This window comes from Haliotis cracherodii, unplaced genomic scaffold (genome assembly GCF_022045235.1).
Source record: "Haliotis cracherodii isolate W230 unplaced genomic scaffold, xgHalCrac1.p SCAF_11, whole genome shotgun sequence".
Taxonomy (NCBI): Eukaryota; Metazoa; Mollusca; class Gastropoda; order Lepetellida; family Haliotidae; genus Haliotis; species Haliotis cracherodii.
Genome location: NW_027266266.1, coordinates 39,596,797 through 39,619,491, shown reverse-complemented (window position 1 = coordinate 39,619,491; position 22,695 = coordinate 39,596,797). Strand labels below are relative to the sequence as shown.

At 43.7% G+C, this 22,695-nt stretch overlaps 1 protein-coding gene across 3 annotated transcripts in view; it reads left to right on the top strand.

Annotated features, from left to right (window-relative positions):
* LOC139456488 (protein ABHD15-like) overlaps window positions 1–11,401 on the top strand; it is a 30,132-nt gene extending 18,731 nt beyond the window's left edge. Inside the window, exons 1-2 of one of the 3 annotated variants that reach the window (XM_071238228.1) lie at window positions 114–246; window positions 8,466–11,401. In XM_071238228.1, the coding sequence (XP_071094329.1) occupies window positions 8,534–9,718 (1,185 nt within the window). In that variant the 5' untranslated portion in view covers window positions 114–246; window positions 8,466–8,533 and the 3' untranslated portion in view covers window positions 9,719–11,401. Of the gene's footprint in view, window positions 1–113; window positions 247–8,465 lie in introns of those variants that run through there. The other 2 variants (XM_071238227.1, XM_071238226.1) reach the window with 2 other exon arrangements.
* The last annotated feature ends 11,294 nt before the right edge of the window (window positions 11,402–22,695 follow it).

Below are 22,695 nucleotides of genomic sequence, written 5' to 3'. Positions count from 1 at the left end.
AGAAATAAATGACTCGTGGTCGTTGTTTAACGTACAATAAAACACCGCAGGGATAATAAGCCATGAGGGCCTTTACGACAAAGCTGGAATCGTTCTTGCTGTGGAGTGTTCAGTCACTCGTCACTTGTACTGACCCCGGGCCGTTTCATGTCGATTCCGTGAAAATGTCCACTTGGTTTCCTTGACCGAACAATACAACTCGCCCTGCGTCGCAGCCATATGTCCAGTCAGGCTGTTTCTTTACAGGTGGTACCAAGCCTTGGTTTGTTTTCATGCATATGCTCTGTTTTGTTGAAACGGCATTTTTGATTAAGTTGCATGTTGTATGAATGTGTTGCCGTGGCTGAGAAAGGGACCTTGACTCCATTGAATGTATCCGCCCATGGTCATAAGCCACCGTCTGACAGCGCACAGTAATGACGCATTTGAGGCGTACTGTTTTTATATCCTAACAAAGACGTTTTCTATGCGTTCGCCAAACCTGCTTCTTAATGGCTATATTGCCGCCACATGTTTCTTCACGTTTCTAACTTATCACGTTTCGCAACTGATTAACAAGATTTGACATTTGGATTTCCTTGGATCTACTTTAGGCTGAAATGCGATTTTTCCAAAGCCGTCTTTTCATGTTTACCAGTGTTTGTTGTAGTCCTCGGCTCGTTGTGTTATGGCGCTTAGCGTGTAGTGGGCTCGCGAGGGTAGGAGGTTTTGTCCAATTGAGAATTCCTGATAACAAAGAAAAGATTTTAAGCCCGATTCTTCGTTCTTCTGACGGTTGCAATTTGTCTTCTCCAAATCATAACTGAAATAACTGAAGTCATGGCAAACAATCCAGTGATCCAGTCAGCGAGCCTGACCACCCGATCCATTTAGTCGCCTCTTACGACAAGCATGAGTTGCTGAAGATCAATTCTAACCTGGATCTTGACGGGTTGAGTAGGCACGGTAGAAAGATCGAATAGGGTATGAATTGGAAGAAAGGTAGAGTGGGAAGAAGAAGTTATCAATGATGGGAGCGGAGAAGGAAAGAGTGGTGTGTGTGTGTGTGTGTGGGGGGGTGGGGGGGGGGGGGGGGGGGGGGGGGGTGGGGGCGAAAGAGCATTGCTGTAAAGGGACAAGACAGGTTAATCCTCAAATGTCAGAAACGATGACCACACCAAATCTTAAACGTCACAATATAGATTAAGCGGGACTATCCCTTAACTACAGGGTGAAATTCACCTTTGTTAGGAGAGGGATTAAACTGGATTATTTTCTTCTCTGCACCTCGTCTCTTCCTCATCGTTGACATATCTCATCATTTGGGATATTGAAATAATAAAATTAAAAAAAAGATAAAAAATATTAAATGAGATTCCACAGAGATAATGGCTAAATGTGGATGAGGGCCCCTGTCATTGCAGTGCATGTACAAAGCCCATGTCTGTGGATCGAGGTGAGGTGAAATGGGGTTTAACGTCGTGTTCAAGATAATTGCACTTATATTGTGACATGCGTGCGTGTGCGCATCCGTACGTGCGTGTGCATGTGTGTATGTGCTTGTACTAGTCGGGGTAATGCCGGTGTCATAGTTCTTGTCCGCTGAGATACCATATGCTGCAGTTTAACTTCGAGCCGACCAGTCTTTGTTTTATCCTTTTGATGCCGAGCGCCAGACAGGGAAAAAACAAGTACCATCTTTTCTTGGTGTTAACACAATGACAGCCTCCGGGCACTCTACACGCCGCTGTGCGACGACAACACTACACATTCACACAGAGTGAGAAAAAAAATAGAAAATATAATTATTTGTTTCCAATTATAAGTTCATGGAGATGTGTTTCACGGGTCGTCGGATCGAATTTCAGTTCGTCCGAGTTTTGACCAAGCGGTCTAGGTCTTGATACGCGTCAATTCATGGTTCCCTCACGTCCAAAGTTGACCCACACTGATATAACTGAAACACACTCAGTGTTTGGTATGACGCGGCTTGGGGATCCGATCCCTGACCTTCCACTCTCTGGACAGCCGCGCAATCAACTAGACCACTGAGGGAGTCTGTGTAGAAGTAAGGGATGCGACGTGGAGGGAGTCTGTGTAGAAGTAAGGGATGCGACGTGGAGGGAGACTGTGTAGAAGTAAGGGATGCGACGTGGAGGGAGTCTGTGTAGAAGTAAGGGATGCGACATGGAGGGAGTCTGTGTAGAAGTAAGGGCTGCGACGTGGAGGGAGTCTGTGTAGAAGTAAGGGATGCGACGTGGAGGGAGTCTGTGTAGAAGTAAGGGATGCGACATGGATGGAGTCTGTGTAGAAGTAAGGGATGCGACGTGGATGGAGTCTGTGTAGAAGTAAGGGATGCGACGCGGAGCTGATGGCGAGGAACAGTATTTATTAGAACCCTCGTACCAGCTGCTGTTACAAACACTCACGTAATATGCAACCTACGGTTTATGCAGTAATATGACCGTGTTGGTGAAAAAAGAAGATAACTCTCAGGAATGTTTATAGTTTGAACATTCATGACCTTTCAAGCCCAAATTGCGATGACGATGATACACACTGATGACGAGGGCGTCAGCGCACAGCTATTTGGGTCGAGGCGGACTAGAATCCATCATATCCCACACCCACGTAGTCTGTCTCGCAGTCCCTGAATCATATTATTTTCCTCCCTCCCAGCCCTTACTATAATGATATTGCCTTAATGAAGCAAGTCTAGATTGTCCACAGGTTTCCCATCTCAATATGGCTCCTTTTCAATTTAAATGGAGTTGTTTGTTTCTATCCAAATAATATTTTCAGAGACTGAGCTTTAGTCTACCCATTTCGCTGCACAACACTAACCGGGGCAGTAGCAAGCAGATCGTCTAGGGACAGCCTCCACAGGCTCAAATTACTCTTACTTTATATTACTTATCTATGAAGTAGAAAGTGTGTCTTGTATATTAGCACACGGAATACGCTATACCGGGATTTCTATTACGTTCTCCTAAAGATAAATTCTCTCGCGAGCTAGAAAGGCAGAGTATCGTGTTCTCCCAGACAGGTGTTCATAGTCGTCAAGGGTATTGTGTATGTCAGCGTTAAGCCTGTTGCTGAACTCAAATGGACTGGTTGTGAACTAAAACGTGTAATGTATATTAATGTACTCGAGTTTGCAGCACACATTTATGGTTGCGGAATTCATCCTAGTCTTGTTTTTCCACCAGCATTTCTCTGAGGTAGTTGGTTAATCTTCATTAGGATAACAAAGAAAGTGTTTATCGGGCACCAGTGCGTCTCGTCTATCCTACACGTCAGTCGTTTTTATTGCCAATAAACCATATTTGTTTCAATTTCCCTGCGCCGTATGAAACAAACTCTGTCTGCTTGACAGTTGACGTTGTTTTAAAGAACCGAGTTCAATATGTGCCTGGTGTGTTTGTCAGCCTGGGGGTGGGGGGGGTGGGGGGGTGTGTGGGGGGGGGGAGCTGGGATTTTATCGGGGAAAAAATCCAATGGCCCGAAAACTCTTGAAAATTTAATTGTTGAACAAAAGGAATTGCCTGCCATAAATATTTCATTGTTGCAAGGTGTTTGTGTATAAAAAAAACATCATAGTTTTAAATGCAAATGATATCTGGGTTTGTAACTGTAACTGAAAAAATATCCAGCCTCGATACAAAGCCCCAGGCCCGCAGTGTAGCGCCAGCGCAGCATACCCAGGGAACCAGGCTGGTGTGTTTGTTTGTAAACACCCTACCACTACTTATGGGTTTCATCAAAGTGGTAAACGTTTGAGACTCGATCACTTCCGACTCCTCCATCATCAAGTTGACACGCTGGGGAAATAAAACTGAAATACTGTTTCATACAGGTGGACATGGGGTGTTCCCAATGTACTCTGAATGCATATTACTGTTTTACGCCGCAGGCAGCAATATTACAGCTACATCGCCGGTAATTCAGAGGGATTCCGGGTAAGAATGCTGGTCGTGAGAGGCGACCAAATGGATCGGTTGGTTAGGCTCGGTGACTTGGTTGATGGTATATCATAGAGCCCTGGCGGCGTGGATCGTTGCTCACAATATCAGTCACTGAAATGTCTGGCCCAGGCTCGATTATTTACAGACCGCCTTCATTTATTATTACTAAATGTGGCGTCAGACAATAAGCAAACAAACATCACAGCCAGACGAAGAAGCGATTGACAACCTTGAGCACGGATATCACTGGGAGTACGTGATACAACTTATACCATGCCCTTGGGAATATAGGTCCACAGACCTTCGCGCTTAATGAAGGTTGGGATGTTATTAGTGTCTTATCCGAATGCGATCCATCGTACCCGACTGTGTCCAACCACTGGTCGGTCTGACCAACAGTCATATCCAGTCAGGCACGCGCTGTAACCATTTGATGTCCATTCCGCGACACGTATGGGTAATTATGCACGGAGCTGGAATACCCACGAGGCATTTAAGGCTGTTATGAACACCTGCTGCCCGTGAGTTATGTTATTAAGTTTCTCCGTGGTCGGTGATTCTACCAGGGCTGCTATTAGTGCGGTTTTCCTATCCTGTGAACCTCATTTAGTCATGTTGCTGACATCGTTCTGTGAATCCAACCTTGGCGTGTTGCTAAATATTGTCCGTTGAACCTCATTTCGACATGTTTCTAGCATTGTCCTTGTGACCTCATCTGGTCGTGTTGCTGAAATTGTACTATTAACACCATTCGCTCGTGTGGTTGACGGGGGCGGTCGGGTATCCTTGAAGTTAAAGCGTTGGCTCGTCACGCCGAAGACCCGGATTCGATTCCCGACATGGGTCCAATGTGTGAAGCCCATTTCTGGTGTCCCCCGCCGTGATATTGCTGGAATATTGCTAAAAGCGGCGTAAAACCATACTCACTCACTCACTCGTGTGGTTGACATTGTCCTATGAACCTCTTCTGGCTATGTTGCTGAAGATTTACATCGCTTTTAGTAATATTCCAGCAATATCACGGCGGGGCACACCAGAAATGGGCTTCACACATTGTACCCATGTCGGGAATCGAATCCGGGTCTTCGGCGTGACGAGCGAACGCTTTAACAACTAGGCTCCCCGGCCGCCCTGATTGTCCTATGAACCTCAACTGGACATGTTGCTGACGATTGTCATTGGCTATGTTGCTGCCTATGAAAGTCATGTGGACATGTTGCTGACGATTGTCCTATGAAGCTCATTTGGTCATTGTCCCTGAGCACTTGACCGCCTCCGTGGTCTAGTGGTAGAGCGTCCGCCCGGATCAACTCACACCCAGATCCCACACAGAAGTAGGTATCTAGTATTGTAGTCGCAGCATTCACAACATGTAGTCTTCACAATCACGGGGCATCTTATCCCCTCTAGGACCACCTTCATGTTCCAGTGGAAGAGCGTCCGCACGGTCGGGTGCCGCGTCATACCAAAAGACGTTAAAAGATGGTACTTGTTGTTATCCTGTCTGGCGCTCGGTATTAAGGGGCTAAAACTAGGACTGGTCGGCTCGGAGTCAGTATACTGTGTCTGAGTGGGGTATTCATGTTAAACTGCGGCATGAGTGAGCAAGCACTATAAATCGGCATCAGTCCGGACTGGTACAAGCAGTCACACAAACACACACACGTACATGCACGTCGCTATATAAGTGCAATAATCTTGAACGCGACGTTAAACCCCATTTCACCTCACCTCCCTGAGCACTTGACTCATCTTTATTAGCCCTGTGTACATCAACAGGAATGTAAACAATTACATCCTGAACATTTAGAATATATCATTCTGCAGTAATCATGTAACACATTAACTGTATATGACAACATACTCATTCGTGATTAACAAAGATTTGCTTCAGACTATAATCAACACCGGAATGTATGATCTGAGCATGGCTACTCAACCCTATCTGTTCGCACATCGCGACGACGGCATTGTTCCTTAATGCAATTGTCATGTTCAGTGATGAAAAACCATCTCGTCAACAACCTTGATGTCTTGTCACTGAGGAAATCACACTCACAGCTAAATCGATTCTGACTTTATATGTCCCTAGGACATCTATTTAATCAACATCTCGTGCTGGTCTTTCATAAAGCTGTGTTCCGCATAACAGCTGCTTCGTCACATCAGCTGGACACTAAGAGTCTGTTATGACGTCATAAGAACAGAAAGTCATAAACTTACTTGTCAGAACCAACCCAATCACCAGGCACTTAAACGTAAGTGTGTTGACAGTCCTGATAACGAGCTCTCCTCCAGACCCCCATCTCCGTGTATGCACCATCTACTACATGCGGGAAAAAATCTCATTTTTTATATGCGCTATGGATGACATTACGCTCAGTAGAGATTTCCAATACAGCTGATGAGGACACTCCCAGTATATACATCCGCACTGACCGACGGATATTAGATGCGTTTCCATTACTCGTCGAGCCTGGTTGCTGCGTATGCAACGTGCTGATGGTCGTCGACTAGTAGCCAAGTTAGATGAAGGTTCAAAACTTAAACATCGGGAACTGCGTGTTGGGCACATTTATCGGACGTGTGAGTTGAAATATTTATGTCCCACTTATATATAACCTGGTACAGAGACCGCCTCCGTGGTCTAGTGGTTGAGCGTCCGCCCGGAGAGCGGAAGGTCCGTGATTCTATCCCCGGTCGCGTCATATCCAAACACGTTAAAAGATGGTACTTGTTCTTACCCTGTCTGGCACTGGGCATTAAGCTAAAACCAGGACTGGTTGGCTCGGAGTCAGTATACTGTGTCTGAGTGGGGTATTCTAGTTAAACTGCGGCATGGTATCTCAGTGGGCTAGCACTATAAATAGGCATCAGCTCGGACTAGTACAGGCAGCCACACACACACACGTGCATAAAAGTGCAATAAAATGTTAAACCCCATTTCACCTCACCTCGCATGGTATAGAGGTTATCACACGAGTGTGTGTTCAGATGGCTGTGAAGGTTCGCTAAATACAACGATTATCACTAATACGGGTTATTTACCAACCCTGAACACACTCGCGTTATAATTTCTTTATCACATACTGTTATTCATAAATTCTATCTTCGAAAATAGTATTCTCAGCTCTCAAAAACGGTACCCCATCATTCCAATGTGCCTGTAATGTGCGTAGTAATACATTACGTCACAAGGCCAGTGATTAGTTTGTGATACAGTGACAACAGGCAATACAGTTTCATCTGAAACTGACACTGGTTTTTAGACCTTAGACTAGTATTTGGATAATGATAACAGACACATGGCATGAGTACTAATATTCTTCTGCGAACGATTTGAAACAAGGGTGACGTCATGTTTGTTTATCAACACTGAAAGATCTGGCCTATTTTTCTTTGGCAGAATCATCCGTCAATGATCCAAATTCGTAGGATTTATCCTGCCGAGAGATACACCCATCATATGCTATGTATTGTATACGGTTAAATAGCAGGGGCTTTGGGGTAGCCTAATGGTTAAAGCGTCCTCTCGTCACGCCGAATACCCGGGTTCGATTCCCCACATAAGTACTATGTCTGAAGCCCATTTCTGGTGTCCACCACGGTAATATTGCTCGAATATTACCAAAAGCGGTGTAAAACAACAGTCACCAACTCACTCTAAAAACTAAGGTGCATGCGAATATCCTGAAGAAACACAAATGTGAAAAGCATTAATGTTGTTTGTAGTTCATTATGAAACTCGAAACGTTCGATGCTTGTGGCTTGGATAACTGTTAACCGACCCATTTCACAACACGACCATTACTGTCATTCGTTCATACATACTTAACATATGGCTAATATGATATCGTGGAGCCGACCATGCACTCGCAATGCCTTATGGGTCCCCGATATATGACCACTGACGTCACTGTGCTCATGCTGGACTGTTGTAGGAAGAGACATGGAACTGTCCAGTAGATGACCAGTGTCCACCCATCCATGGACTCACAGCCCATGGCTCCCGTTATTTTCAGATCTCATTATTCCCGAGGAGGTAAAACTAACGCAGTGTGAAAGGCCCGCCAGACATTATAATATGCTGCGCAAAGGTGTCCGGAAACAAGTCTAGATCCTATGCAGCTGGTCATACACATCATGTTCTCGATCATATAACTGCGCAACGACAGCCGGGAACAATCCCTTTGATAAATCAACGTATGAAATTAACAATATGTACTGTGGGGTGAGATCCAAGGCCTCAGACATCTTATGTCTGTTGTATTGTCGGTATCCTGGGCTTCATCCCACAATGCGATCGTAGGGCTGACACTCTAAAGATTATGTTAAAGTATGAGAGTTACGCTCACTTAGCACTAAGAATGCTTTGTGGAACGGCACCCTATTTTGCCTTTTACGTCTGAATCAGTTTCGTTGGATAATCGAGACTGGTTGTTCTCTGGCTTTGACGTAGGTCTTGTCCGAGTCTAAATTTTCTATATAACTGCTTTATTTCTGTTCTTGTTTTTTTTCCAGAAAGGTCGACATGTAGACTCTTGAAAAAAGATGGCAGCGTGGGACCAGACAGACGATCCTTTCCTCTGATGATGATGTTATCCTTATACGCCATCATCGCCGTCCCGTTTCTGATGGCAGTCATTGGCTCCCTACTGCTCAGTCTCGCCGTCCGCATACATGGGTTCTTCCGGTCACGTGCCTACCACCCAAAGCTCCATTACAGGGAATCAACACTGACGCGACACCTACTCAGCAAATGTCGCCTGCGAGAGCGGGTATTTTCGCCCTCGTTTTGGATACGCAATCGTCACGTGCAATCGATTCTTGCAGCAATATGCCCTACGTTTGATGTGAATTTCGACAGGGAGTACTTGCAAATGAGAGACAAGGGAGTTGTTGCCCTTGATTGGGTTGTGAGTGTTCAACCAAAGATCAAAAGAAAAAGGACTATTTTGCTTATCATTCCCTCTATAACAGGAAGTGCCCTTGGTGTTTCGTCACTGTGTTACGACGCCACACAACGCGGATTTAAAGCGGTGGTGTTTAACCGCAGGGGACACGGTGGAAGTGTTTTAACAACAGCCAAACTACAAAGTTCCGGCGACCCTTCCGATTTACGGCAAGTCGTGAAATACATCAGGTTGAAATTCCCGCGGTCTAAGTTAGCAGCTGTGGGTTACGGTACAGGATGTGGGCTGTTGATTTCCTATTTAGGCGAGTTCGGATCCTCGGCTCTTATATCTGTCGGCGCATGCGTCTCCCCCTGTTACGACGCGTGTGAACGTTTCTCCCTGTCCATGAGAAGTGTGTATGACTACATGTTCCTCCTGTTCCTCAAGGCGATCCTGTGCCGCCACGCCCGTGCCTTGTCGGGTACGGTCGACGTGAAACAGGCTCTGAAGGCGTGGACGTTTCACAAATACGAGGAGGATGTTTACTGCCGAATATATGGCTACGATAGTATGGAAGAGTTCTGGGAGAGGAACAACCCTATCCGAGACGTGGACGACATATCGGTGCCAGTGCTATGTATCAATAGTTTAGACGATCCTTTCTATGCCAAAAGTGATATTCCTTATGATCTCTTCAAATATTATCCCAACTTTTTACTAGTGGCAACAGAGAAAGGGGGACATTGTGGCTTTTTAGAAGGATTTCCCCCCAAATCATGGGCAGATAACTTGTGCCTGGATTACATAGAGGCAGTGTTCGAGTTTACCACGAAGGGCTACGCCATGAACAGCCGCTGTGCCGTTCGCTCAACCATATAAGCTATATTCCCAAGAAGTAAAATATCAACTACGGCTGTGAAGATCCGGGTTAGACCTGTTCTTCAGCAACCCATGCTTGTCGGAAGAGGCGACTAACGGGTTCGGGTGACTCTCGTCGTATCCCAATTGCGAAGATCGATGCTCATGATGTCAATCACTGGATTATTTACAGACCGCCGACATTTAGCTGGAATATTACTGAGTGCGGCGTTAATCAACAGACACACAAATATCAACAAGTTTTTGGGAAGATTATCTGAATTTTTAACAGTTGCTGTTTTTCGGTTCCTTAACCTAGTGGTTAAAGCATTCGCTATCACGAATTGTGGGTTCGAATCCCGGTTCGCCCCAATTATGTTTCTAGGTTTGTCAGCACCATACCCGTGCTCGTGGGTTTCACCGAAGGGGTAAACGTCTTAGACCTGCATCACTTCGGGCTTTCCTCCCACATTAAGCTGACACGCTTTATATAACTGGAATAATGCTAAAAGCGGCGTTAAACCCAACTCACTCACTCACTCATTACAAGCACAGAATATGTTGCTCGTGAGAATAATTTGATTCTACTTTCAGCGTCGTGCTATTCGAAACTGTTGTGGCTAAAAGGTCCAGAGTATTTATCATTATAGACATAGACTATAGGATATAGACTACCGGATAATGGAGGATGGCATGAATGCATACGTATGGTTTCACCACGCTGGTGTTGTGTAATACTGTTTGTTTGTTTAACGCCGCACTCAGCAATATTCCAGCTATATGACGGCGGTCTTTAAATAATCGAGTCTGGACCAGACAATCCAGCGATTGGCATCCTGGGCATCGATCTACACAATTGGGATACAATGACATGCATCAACCAAGTCAGCCAGTCTGACCGCCCGATCCCGTTAATCGCCTCTTTACTCTACTTTACGACAAGCATGGATTGCTAAAGACCAATTCCAACACGGGAACTTCACGGGAATACTGCCAGTGAGTGCACCGGATCAATATATTTTGTAAACCAACGTCGATCTTTAATGATTGGATAGACCCTACTGTTTTAAATATAAAATAATGCTCACGAATATACCCGAAGAGTCTGGGCAGTGCTGCCATAGTGAGACTAGAGCAGGTTACAGCTGGCGTCAGATGGGTAAGTGCTAACGGGTTATAGTACGTCAGGCGGTAACTTACTCAGCGTTCTTCACAGATATAAGTAGCAATAAAACATTAGTGGGTTTTCAGTACTTTAAACTGTCACTTGATCGAAAGCCACAGTGCCCATAAAATCTATTTCTTGTCCCACGCTCTAGTATAATTGTCGAGGACAGTAGTGTACTAGCGTGGTACTGGAGTCTACATTAATATATCAAGGGTAATGTATTGTTGAGACGACACAAAGTGGGCACACTTAATGGATAAGAACTTCTATATCAAAATTTAACGTAATAATCGTGCCTACTTTGTCATCCGTCAACTTCTGAGAAATATCAAACAGTGATACGATACAAAAACTAATATTGTTGAGGGCGAATACTATGTGGATTATCTTCAAGCCGGGTATTCTGAACATTCTGTTGGAACAACAAAATATCTAATTTTGTTGTTTGTACGTATAATATTTATAATATGTTGCATTTCGAGACGATTCATGTCATGTTCATTGGTCGTATTCACTGATGTATGCATAATAAACATCATGCCATAATAAAGAAGACTTTGAGTCGTGTATCATGAGTACAACATGTCTAACTCGGTCTACCTTGGTCTAACTCGGTCTACCTTGGTCTAACTCGGTCTACCTTGGTCTAACTCAGTCTACCTTGGTCTAACTCGGTCGGCGAAACCGCATTATCTGTTCGAGAAGGGAGGTAACTCCGTTTGCCTAATCGAAAGTTCGAGGTGGGCCCACATTCGAAACTAAACGCACTTGTTGTTGAGAATATGTACTACGTAAACAAACCCGCATTACGAACTGTTATTTTGTCTATTTAAAATAAGTATTATGACTTATAATTGGATTAAAATGTACAAATGCGATGGCAATACAGCAGAACTCACCTCTACGAACATCGCCAAACTAGGACGTGGGGTTATTAATATTCATGAGTTATTCCTTTTATGGAACAAGTTCTCGGAAAAGTTTGAGGCTTGTATACATATCATGTCCGAGGTGCAGACATATTTTCAGGCTTATATCGCCACCAACACTTATGATTAGATTGATGTGTTATACTGGAAAAGGTAGAATGAGTGGTATTGCCTCTGTAAATTTAATTTGAAGTAGATTTAAGTTTCTTGCTTTGTAGCTATTTTTGTAAAACTAGTGTGGTCAGCTATGATGACGTTATTCAAACTTCAAAGATGTTTGTGCCTTTCGTGGAATTAACGTCACACGAAATGATTTATAAAAGTATTTCCCATCAATATTACAAAATATGAATAATATATAAAGTCACATACCCATGCAAAGTAATGGCAAATGTGAGCCCACTAGCCTAAATGACTTCGTCAACCCAATGAAACCCAGCAATTTACAAATGTGGGCCCACCTGTTTCGATCACTATAAGACGGGAACAATGTGGGCCCACATTTTAGAAAATGGTTATAAGTAAGCCAAGCTAATGAAGCTTAGCGATATTTTAATGTGGTCCCTCCTGTTGCAATCACTATGACGGAAGAACGTCAACCCACTAGGCGATATACAAATGTGAGCCCACTTGTTTCGATCACCATATATGACGGGAACAATGTGGGGCCACATTTGAGAAAATGATTATCAATATTTAAGTAGAATTTCGCGATTAATAAATTTGGCCCCTCCTGTTGCAATCAATATGACGGAAGAACTTCTGCCCACATTTAGGAATTGATTATCAGACTAACGAAACAACCCAACGAAGCTAGGCGAAATACAAATGTGGGCCCACTTGTTTCGAACACCATAGATGACGGGAAAGATGTGAGCCCACATTTTAGAAAATGGTTATCAGCACTAAACCAATCTTAGAAGATGTACGGATGGAAACATAAATATATAATGCATTCAAACATTTAATTAAGAATACGTTTTACCTTAGGGATAAGCTGGGCACTTAATAGCTGGACCAACAACGTACAGCGTGGGTGACTCCATTACTCGCAAATACGAAAACAACGGAGATAGCTCCGGGTTGAAATTAGAGTGACCTCCCTTTCCCACAAGCTCCTTCCCAGTGCGTGACACCTTCGTTACACTCTTTTTGACTCCTCAACAATACCGCCGTGAAAAGTTCGCTGTATGACCCCCCAACAATACAGCCGTGTTGGAGTCTTAACCACGAGAACCAACAATACAGCCGTGTTGGAGTCTTAACCACGAGAACCAACAATACAGCCGTGTTGGAGTCTTAACCACGAGAACCAACAATTACCGGAGCACCAGTCACAATATACCATTGCCACAGAACGTTTTTCCATCCCTGCATAGAAAGCGCCAGCTGCTGCTCACGAGGGCATACTTACGCCTGATTATGTATGCGGGACATTCATCGTTAGGAGATATCAATATGCGCCATCAATACATCGGTAGAAAACATGTCATGCCTTGTGAATACTACCTGTGCTACGTAAATACCCTTTAGCCCGACATACAATGTATAGATTCCTAACCCCGCGAACACCCTGCATTCCACGCATGGCGTACGTACGCCTTCACAGTCGAGCAGAGTCTGGGGAGAACATTAGGGCAGACTGGGACTGGTAGAACCCACTCTTGTCCTAAAGTATTCAACAGACGCTCCCGTCCTAGCATCTATCATACATACTCCTGTCCTAGCATCTATCATACATACTCCTGTCCTAGCATCTATCATACATACTCTTGTCCTAGCATCTATCATACATACTCCTGTCCTAGCATCTTCGATACATACTCCCGTCCTAGCATCTATCATACATACCCCTGTCCTAGCATCTATCATACATACTCCTGTCCTAGCATCTATCATACATACTCCTGTCCTAGCATCTATCATACATACTCTTGTCCTAGCATCTATCATACATAGTCTTGTCCTAGCATCTATCATACATACTCTTGTCCTAGCATCTATCATACATACTCCTGTCCTAGCTTCTATCATACATACTCCTGTCCTAGCATCTATAACACATACTCTTGTCCTAGCATCTATCATACATACTCCTGTCCTAGCATCTATCATACATACTCCTGTCCTAGCATCTTCGATACATACTCCTGTCCTAGCATCTATCATACATACTCCTGTCCTAGCATCTATCATACATACTCCTGTCCTAGCATCTATCATACATACTCATGTCCTAGCATCTATGATACATACTCTCGTCCTGGCATCTATGATACATACTCTTGTCCTAGCATCTTCGATACATACTCCTGTCCTAGCATCTATGATACATACTCCTGTCCTAGCATCTATGATACATACTCCTGTCCTAGCATCTTTGATACATACTCCCGTCCTAGCATCTATCATACATACTCCTGTCCTAGCATCTATTATACATACTCTTGTCCTAGCATCTATCATACATACTCCTGTCCTAGCATCTATCATACATACTCTTGTCCTAGCATCTATCATACATACTCTTGTCCTAGCATCTATCATACATACTCCTGTCCTAGCATCTATCATATGTATACTCCTGTCCTAGCATCTATAACACATACTTTTGTCCTAGCATCTATCATACATACTTTTGTCCTATCATCTATCATACATACTCCTGTCCTAGCATCTTCGATACATACTCCTGTCCTAGCATCTATCATACATACTCCTGTCCTAGCATCTATTATACATACTCCTGTCCTAGCATCTATCATACATACTCCTGTCCCAGCATCTATCATACATACTCCTGTCCTAGCATGTGATACATACTCTTGTCCTAGCATCTATCATACATACTCCTGTCCTAGCATCTATCATACATACTCCTGTCCTAGCATCTATGATACATACTCCTGTCCTAGCATCTATCATACATACTCCTGTCCTAGCATCTATGATACATACTCTTGTCCTAGCATCTATCACACATACTCTTGTCCTAGCATCTATGATACATACTCCTGTCCTAGCATCTATGATACATACTATTGTCCTAGCATCTATCATACATACTCTTGTCCTAGCATCTATCATACATACTCTTGTCCTAGCATCTATGATAAATAGTCTTGATCTAACATCTTCGTTAGATAGATACTCTTGTCAGCATCTTCGATATAACTCGTTTCCCAACATCTTCGATACATAGTAGTGTCCTAGCATCTATCATACATACTCTTGTCCTAGCATCTATCATACAGGCTGACTTTGCAGATGCTGGTTTCAGAACTAGGCTATCAAATAGCCCCGCATGATGCTCCACGTGGATGTTTAATGGGGGTAATTCCAACGGCTGACGTATTATGGCAATCAGCCCAGGATTAGAGGGTCCACGAGCGTGACTACATACATCATTTGTGGGGCTAGTATACACCTGTTCGGTGGGCGGGCCAGGTGATAATCACTGCAACGTCGTTACCTGACCACTGTTAAGTGGGGTGTAATTGATGGTGGTGATATACGGGTTATCTGGTGTCTGGCTGTGGTCAGGACGGTCTCATCGCAAACATACAAATGGGTTTGATATCCATCTTCTGACCGGCGCAAGCCCGCTACTGACTGCCATCTTTTTATGTTGTTGGTTTTTTGTTGTTGCTTAAAGCCGCACTCAGCAATATTCCAGCTACATGACGGCGGTATGTAAATAATCAAGTCTGGAACAGACAATCCCGTGATTGACATCATGAGCATCGATCCACGCAATTTGGGATACGATGACATGCATCAACCAAGTCAGCGAGCCTGACCAACCGATCCCGGTATTCGCCTCTTACGACAAGCATAGTCGCCTTTTAACATGGGTTGCTGAAGATATTATAGTAGGCTCCAAAGTTATCATCGGTGATATTATAGTAGGCTCCAAGGTTATCATCGGTGATATTCTAGTAGGCTTCAAGGTTATCATCGGTGATATTATAGTAGGCTCCAAGGTTATCATCGGTGATATAGTAGGCTCCAAGATTATCATTCGTGATATTATAGTAGGCTCCAAGGTTATCATCGGTGATATTATAGTAGGCTCCAAGGTTATCATCGGTGATATTATAGTAGGCTCCGGGGTCCATCGTTCTACAGCCCAGGACTGATTGTTCGAGCTCCCCCTTTCTGCCATTACCGGACTGCTTGCTCCAAGTGGGCACCGCACCCTGCTTGAGCTGAGGACATCCTGTTCTTTTACGGGCGCTTCGACATATCGGTCACTTATAGTCACCGGACCCTTCACTTTCGTGACCAACTCGTGTTATTCCGGGACAAGCCGAAAAGCGACTCGTGCCCCTGTCGTGGCCATATTTGGTTCCGTCTGAGCGCAAACGCGCATAGATAAAAGAATTGTCAACTCATTGCGTAATGATTCACGTATATTCCCCATATATTATAAATATTTCAGATGCAATTTAAAGCACATCGAGACATGCGGTATTATACAGTATGATTGAACACGTTTAACTGTATCTTGGGTATATTTTAGATGCAAGACATATATAAAATCAAAAATTATTCCTGATGGATTCTTTAGTCAAAGAACTTGAAGTCATACGCGCTTTCTGATTGGTTTGTCGTATTTTCGCACAGAACATTAATCGATAGGGGGACGAGTCTTCTTGCAGGCTACGGAAAGGGACGAATGGACCCTGCGATCACTGCATTCTTTGTGAGTATTGTATTTAACAAATGTTTAGCGCTTCAAGCACAATTCCAGCTATACCACGGTGATGGGGACATCAAACATGGGCTCACAAATCGTACCCATGTGAGGAATCGAAAGCGTGGATACGATAATTGTTCATATTTGTTATATAGTTCCAAAATATGAAATTAACAGAATTTACCTCAATAAAACTACTTAAAAACAGCACAAACTTGTATGGTATGTTATGAAATCTGCTATCAACGTAAAGGGAATGTTGTATGTTGTTGTATGTCGTCGTCACACTCAGCAATATTCCAACAAAATGACGGTGTTCTGTGTAATCGAGTCTGGACCTGACAATCCAGTTATACGCAATTGGGATACGATGACACGCATCAACCAATCGATAGTGATAACCTGGCTGTCTTCATGTAGCAACATATCCTGGTTGTCTTAGTATAGCAACATACCCTGGCTGTCTTAGTGTAGCATCTTACTCAAAGAAGGCCTTGCTGTCTTGGTGTAGCATCTTACTCAAAGAAGGCCTGGCTGTCTTCGTGTAGCATCTTACTCAAAGAAGGCCTGGCTGTCTTAGTGTAGCAACATACCCTGGTTGTCTTAGTGTAACAACATACCCTGGCTGTCTAAGTGTAGCAACATACCCTGGCTGTCTTAGTGTAGCAAGATGGCCTGGCTGTCTTAGTGTAACAACATGGCCTGGATGTCTCAGTGTAGCAACATACCCTGGCTGTCTTAGTGTAGCAACATACCCTGGCTGTCTTAGTGTAGCAACATACCCTGGCTGTCTTAGTGTAACAACATACCCTGGCTGTCTTAGTGTAGCAACATACCCTGGTTGTCTTAGTGTAACAACATGGCCTGGCTGTCTTAGTGTAACAACATACCCTGGCTTTCTTAGTGTAGCAACATACCCTGGTTGTCTTAGTGTAACAACATGGCCTGGCTGACTTAGTGTAACAACATACTCTGGCTGTCTTAGTGTAACAACATACCCTGGCTGTCTTAGTGTAGCAATATGGCCTGGCTGTCTTAGTGTAGCATCTTACTCAAAGAAGGTCAGGCTGTCTTGGTGTAGCATCTTACTCAAAGAAGGCCTGGCTGTCTTGGTGTAGCATCTTACTCAAAGAAGGTCAGGCTGTCTTGTTGTAGCATCTTACTCAAAGAATGTCAGGCTGTCTTGGTGTAGCATCTTACTCAAAGAATGCCTGGCTGTCTTGGTGTAGCATCTTACTCAAAGAAGACCTGGTTGTTTAAGTGTAGCAATATGGCCTAGTTGTCTTGGTGTAGCATCTTACTCAAATAAGGCCTGGCTGTCTTGGTGTAGCATCTTACTCAAATAAGGCCTGGCTGTCTTGGTGTAGCATTTTACTCAAATAAGGCCTGGCTGTCTTGGTGTAGCATCTTACTCAAATAAGGCCTGGCTGTCTTGGTGTAGCATTTTACTCAAATAAGGCCAGGCTGTCTTGGTGTAGCATCTTACTCAAATAAGGCCTGGCTGTCTTGGTGTAGCATATTACTCAAATAAGGCCTGGCTGTCTTGGTGTAGCATCTTACTCAAATAAGGCCTGGCTGTCTTGGTGTAGCATTTTACTCAAATAAGGCTTGGCTGTCTTGGTGTAGCATCTTACTCAAATAAGGCCTGGCTGTCTTGGTGTAGCATTTTACTCAAATAAGGCCTGGCTGTCTTGGTGTAGCATATTACTCAAATAAGGCCTGGCTGTCTTGGTGTAGCATCTTACTCAAATAAGGCCTGGCTGTCTTGGTGTAGCATCTTACTCAAATAAGGCCTGGCTGCCTTGGTGTAGCATCTTACTCAAATAAGGCCTGGCTGTCTTGGTGTAGCATCTTACTCAAAAAAGGCCTGGCTGTCTTGGTGTAGCATCTTACTCAAAAAAGGCCAGGCTGTCTTGGTGTAGCATCTTACTCAAATAAGGCCTGGCTGTCTTGGTGTAGCATCTTACTCAAATAAGGCCTGGCTGTCTTGGTGTAGCATCTTTCTCAAATAAGGCCTGGCTGTCTTGTTGTAGCATCTTACTCAAATAAGGCCTGGCTGTCTTGGTGTAGCATCTTACTCAAATAAGGCCTGGCTGTCTTGGTGTAGCATCTTTCTCAAATAAGGCCTGGCTGTCTTGTTGTAGCATCTTACTCAAATAAGGCCTGGCTGTCTTGGTGTAGCATCTTAGTCAAAAAAGGCCTGGCTGTCTTGGTGTAGCATCTTACTCAAATAAGGCCTGGCTGTCTTGGTGTAGCATCTTACTCAAATAAGGCCTGGCTGTCTTGGTGTAGCATCTTTCTCAAATAAGGCCTGGCTGTCTTGGTGTAGCATCTTACTCAAATAAGGCCTGGCTGTCTTGGTGTAGCATCTTACTCAAATAAGGCCTGGCTGTCTTGGTGTAGCATCTTTCTCAAATAAGGCCTGGCTGTCTTGTTGTAGCATCTTACTCAAATAAGGCCTGGCTGTCTCAGTACAATCATGGCCCGGCAATCTTAATGGAGCAGAAGTTATTCTGTTCAGTGGACCACCTCTGCCCCATGGATCCCATGACACTCAACACCAACAAGTCAGTAGTTTTGCTGGTTATGCCACCAGCAGCAAAGCTTTATTTTGTTGTATAGTTACATTACTGTATACAGGGATGTGCATAGTCGTTCTTGTCAAGCTTGTAGACATTGCAAGATGTGATAATGACAATAACCGCCTCTGATTAAACTGCTTCTCAAAATCTAAAATCACTGACCAATCAAAAGGCAATGTAAAAAAGATACCATAATCAAAAACTAAAACAAGAACAGTTCGGAAAAAAGTCTTTGCAAATAATAAATAGCATTCTTGTAACCTCCACTGTGTTTTAATGGCCCATTAAAGTCAGGGAACATGGGCGGATACAGAGGGTGGGTGCGGGGGTGCACACACCCCCTTTTTATTTCGAAAAAAATCTTTATTTCTGTATAAATTACCACCAATGACAATAAATAGATCTTAATTGTGCACCCCCCCCCCCTTTTAAAAAAAGCTGTATCCGCCCATGGGGAATGTGACAGTATTTAACAATGGTCCCTTGTAAAACCTGACATCATTTCAGCCATCGGTAAAATAGAGCACACATAAAATGCCCAATCTTCTATAACCAACAAACTTTGATTATGGGTCCAGATACACTTTCATAAAAGTCCCATGGACCTAAAATGAGACAAACAGGATACACAGTGATTCTGTTTCACGTGACAACAACTAATTTGCTTTGTTTGTTGTTTAGCGCCACACTCACCAATATTCCATTTGATTGGGCATGTATACAAGTCAAGTGATTGATATTGTGAGCAGCAAACCACACCATCGTGGTAACGAAACACAATCAACCAAGTCACCGGACCAACAATCCATTAAGTCGCCTCTGAGACCTATTCTAACACCACAACATTCAACAACAACTGTTTAAAAAAGGTAGTCTGCTGTAGAATTGATGTCTACATCCAGACCTCAACACCAACAGAACTGACTTAACAAATACGTAAAAACACGGCTGGGATAGGCCACTCGAAGATGTTTTTATTTCTGTCTACAGACTGAAAAAGTTGGAAGAATGATGTTGGATGTTAAATAACATCTCACCCGAGTGTCTTTTGATACAAAATATATCAACACGAGTTGATAAAAGTGGAAAAACTCCTTGCCAAAACCTCTGAGTTTTTCTACTTTTATCAACTTGTGTTGATATATTTGATATCAAAAGACCCTTGGGTGAGATTCTCTATATATTTATATCCCACATCATCCTTTATTGCCTATCGTATCATGAGTCTGTGATGTAGCACATTGAACCCTTCAGCCCCACCTGGTCAGAAGCAGAGATGCCAGGCCCTACGTGAGTGAGTGAGTGAGTTGGGTTTCATGCCACTTTTAACAGTGTTCCAGCTATATCATAGCGTGTCAGCTTAATGTGGGAGAAAACCCCAAAGTGATGCAGGTCTCGGACGTTTACCACTTCGGTGAAACCCACGAGCATGGGTATGGTGCTGACAAACCTAGAAACATAATCGGGGCGAACCAAGATTCGAACCCACAATCATAGGTTTCTGGCAAGCCCAAGGGTCACAACTCTGCACAGCAAATCACGGCACCTTAGACAACTGGGCCACCCGTGCCCCCCGCCTCCCATGAGGCAGTGAGGACTCTAATAGGGAACTAAACTCAGCAATTCTAAAAAACATTAGCAATCATTATTATCATGTCTGGTATGATTTATGATGAAAATAAATAATCTTTTGCATTATGTTTTAAAACTCGAACACCTCAAAATTTGGAAACCATCCCATCACACACTAACATTGTTAATTGTAAGTGTGACAATTACTGTACTGGGCCAATATCCAATCTAAATTGCAGTTCATGTTTCTTGGGACAAAACTAATAATATATATACAACTCAAATGAAGTTAAGAACAATTTATTTTATATGACTATCTGTCTTCTGTCAATGAAACAGGTTTAACATTACTGTGAACAGAATTCACAGCACGTCAGTTGATGTGGGAGGAAAGCCTGACATGATGCAAGTCTTAGACGTTTAACACTTTGTGAAATCCACAAGCACAGGAATTGTATTGACAAAACCTGGGAACATAATTGGGGCGAACCAGGATTAGAACCCACCATAATAGGTTTCTGGCGCGCCCAAGCCATAGCTATAACTAAAGCCATGTGAAAATAGTTCTTTCAAGAAGTATATTTCATTTAATCAAATTGGTGGAATGGTTCAAAATCCTAATGGTTGGCACCAGTGCAGTAGTCACATCTAGTGTTGGTCTTTCTCTACATGTCTTTGAAAGACATTCAGTGTGAATGAGTGAGTATGGCTTTGCGCTGCTTTAGCAATATTGCAGCAATATCAGGCGGGGGACACCAGAAATGGGCTTCACACAAAGTGAATATCTTGCAACAATGAACCACCATGCCCTCTCACTGGTGAACTGTTTTTGTACAGTGAGTATCAGTCATGGCTGGAACAAGGCCTCAGTCTTTGTCAACTCTGCATACCAAATAATTGAATTGAAGTTTTGATTATGAACTTATCACTGGTAGGATGTAATTAGCACACTAAACAAATACAAAATTATTGTACACACATATCAAAACGTAAAAGAAAAGTCCCCCCAGGTTAAGAACACGAAAAATAAAACATTGATGAGACAGTTTGGCTGCTGCTGGGGATTCAAGCATGGGCTGTCGCTCGTCTGTATGGGCAAACCCACTCCACAGTTCCCACACAGTTACAGCTGACAAGTATTCCAGATGGGGCAGGTTTGGATGGACTTGGCTTTCACTTGTACTGGAGAACAAGACCAGGGGAGAAAACTCTCATTTTCAAATATTCAAAGCATGCTGCAGGCGCTAAAAAAACAAGTTTTAAGATACAGGTACATGATGCCAGGACAGATTTGATACACAGGTACTTGAGGCAAGGACAGGTTTTGAGACATGGGTACTCGAGTCCTGGACAGGTTTGAGACACTGGTACTTGATGGCAGGACAGGTTTTTATACACAGGTACCTGAGGCAAGGACAGGTTTTGAGACATGGGTACTCGAGTCCTGGACAGGTTTGAGACACTGGTACTTGATGCAAGGACAGGTTTTTATACACAGGTACCTGAGGCAAGGACAGGTTTTGAGACATGGGTACTCGAGTCCTGGACAGGTTTGAGACACTGGTACTCGATGGCAGGACAGGTTTGATACACAGGTACTTGAGGCAAGGACAGGTTTTGAGACATGGGTACTTTTGTCCAGGACAGGTTTGATACACAGGTACTTGAGGCCAGGACAAGTTTTGAGACACAGGTACTCGATGCCAGGACAGGTTTTGAGACACAGGTACCTGAGGCCAGGACAGGTTTGATACACAGGTACCTGAGGCCAGGACAGGTTTGATACACAGGTACTCGAGGCCAGGGCAGGTTTTGATACACAGGTACTCAAGGCCAGGACAGGTTTTGAGACACAGGTACTCGAGGCCAGGGCAGGTTTTGAGACACAGGTACTCGAGGCCAGGACAGGTTTGATACACAGGTACTCGAGGCCAGGGCAGGTTTTGATACACAGGTACTCAAGGCCAGGACAGGTTTTGAGACACAGGTACTCAAGGCCAGGGCAGGTTTTGAGACACAGGTACTTGAGGCAAGGACAGGTTTGATAC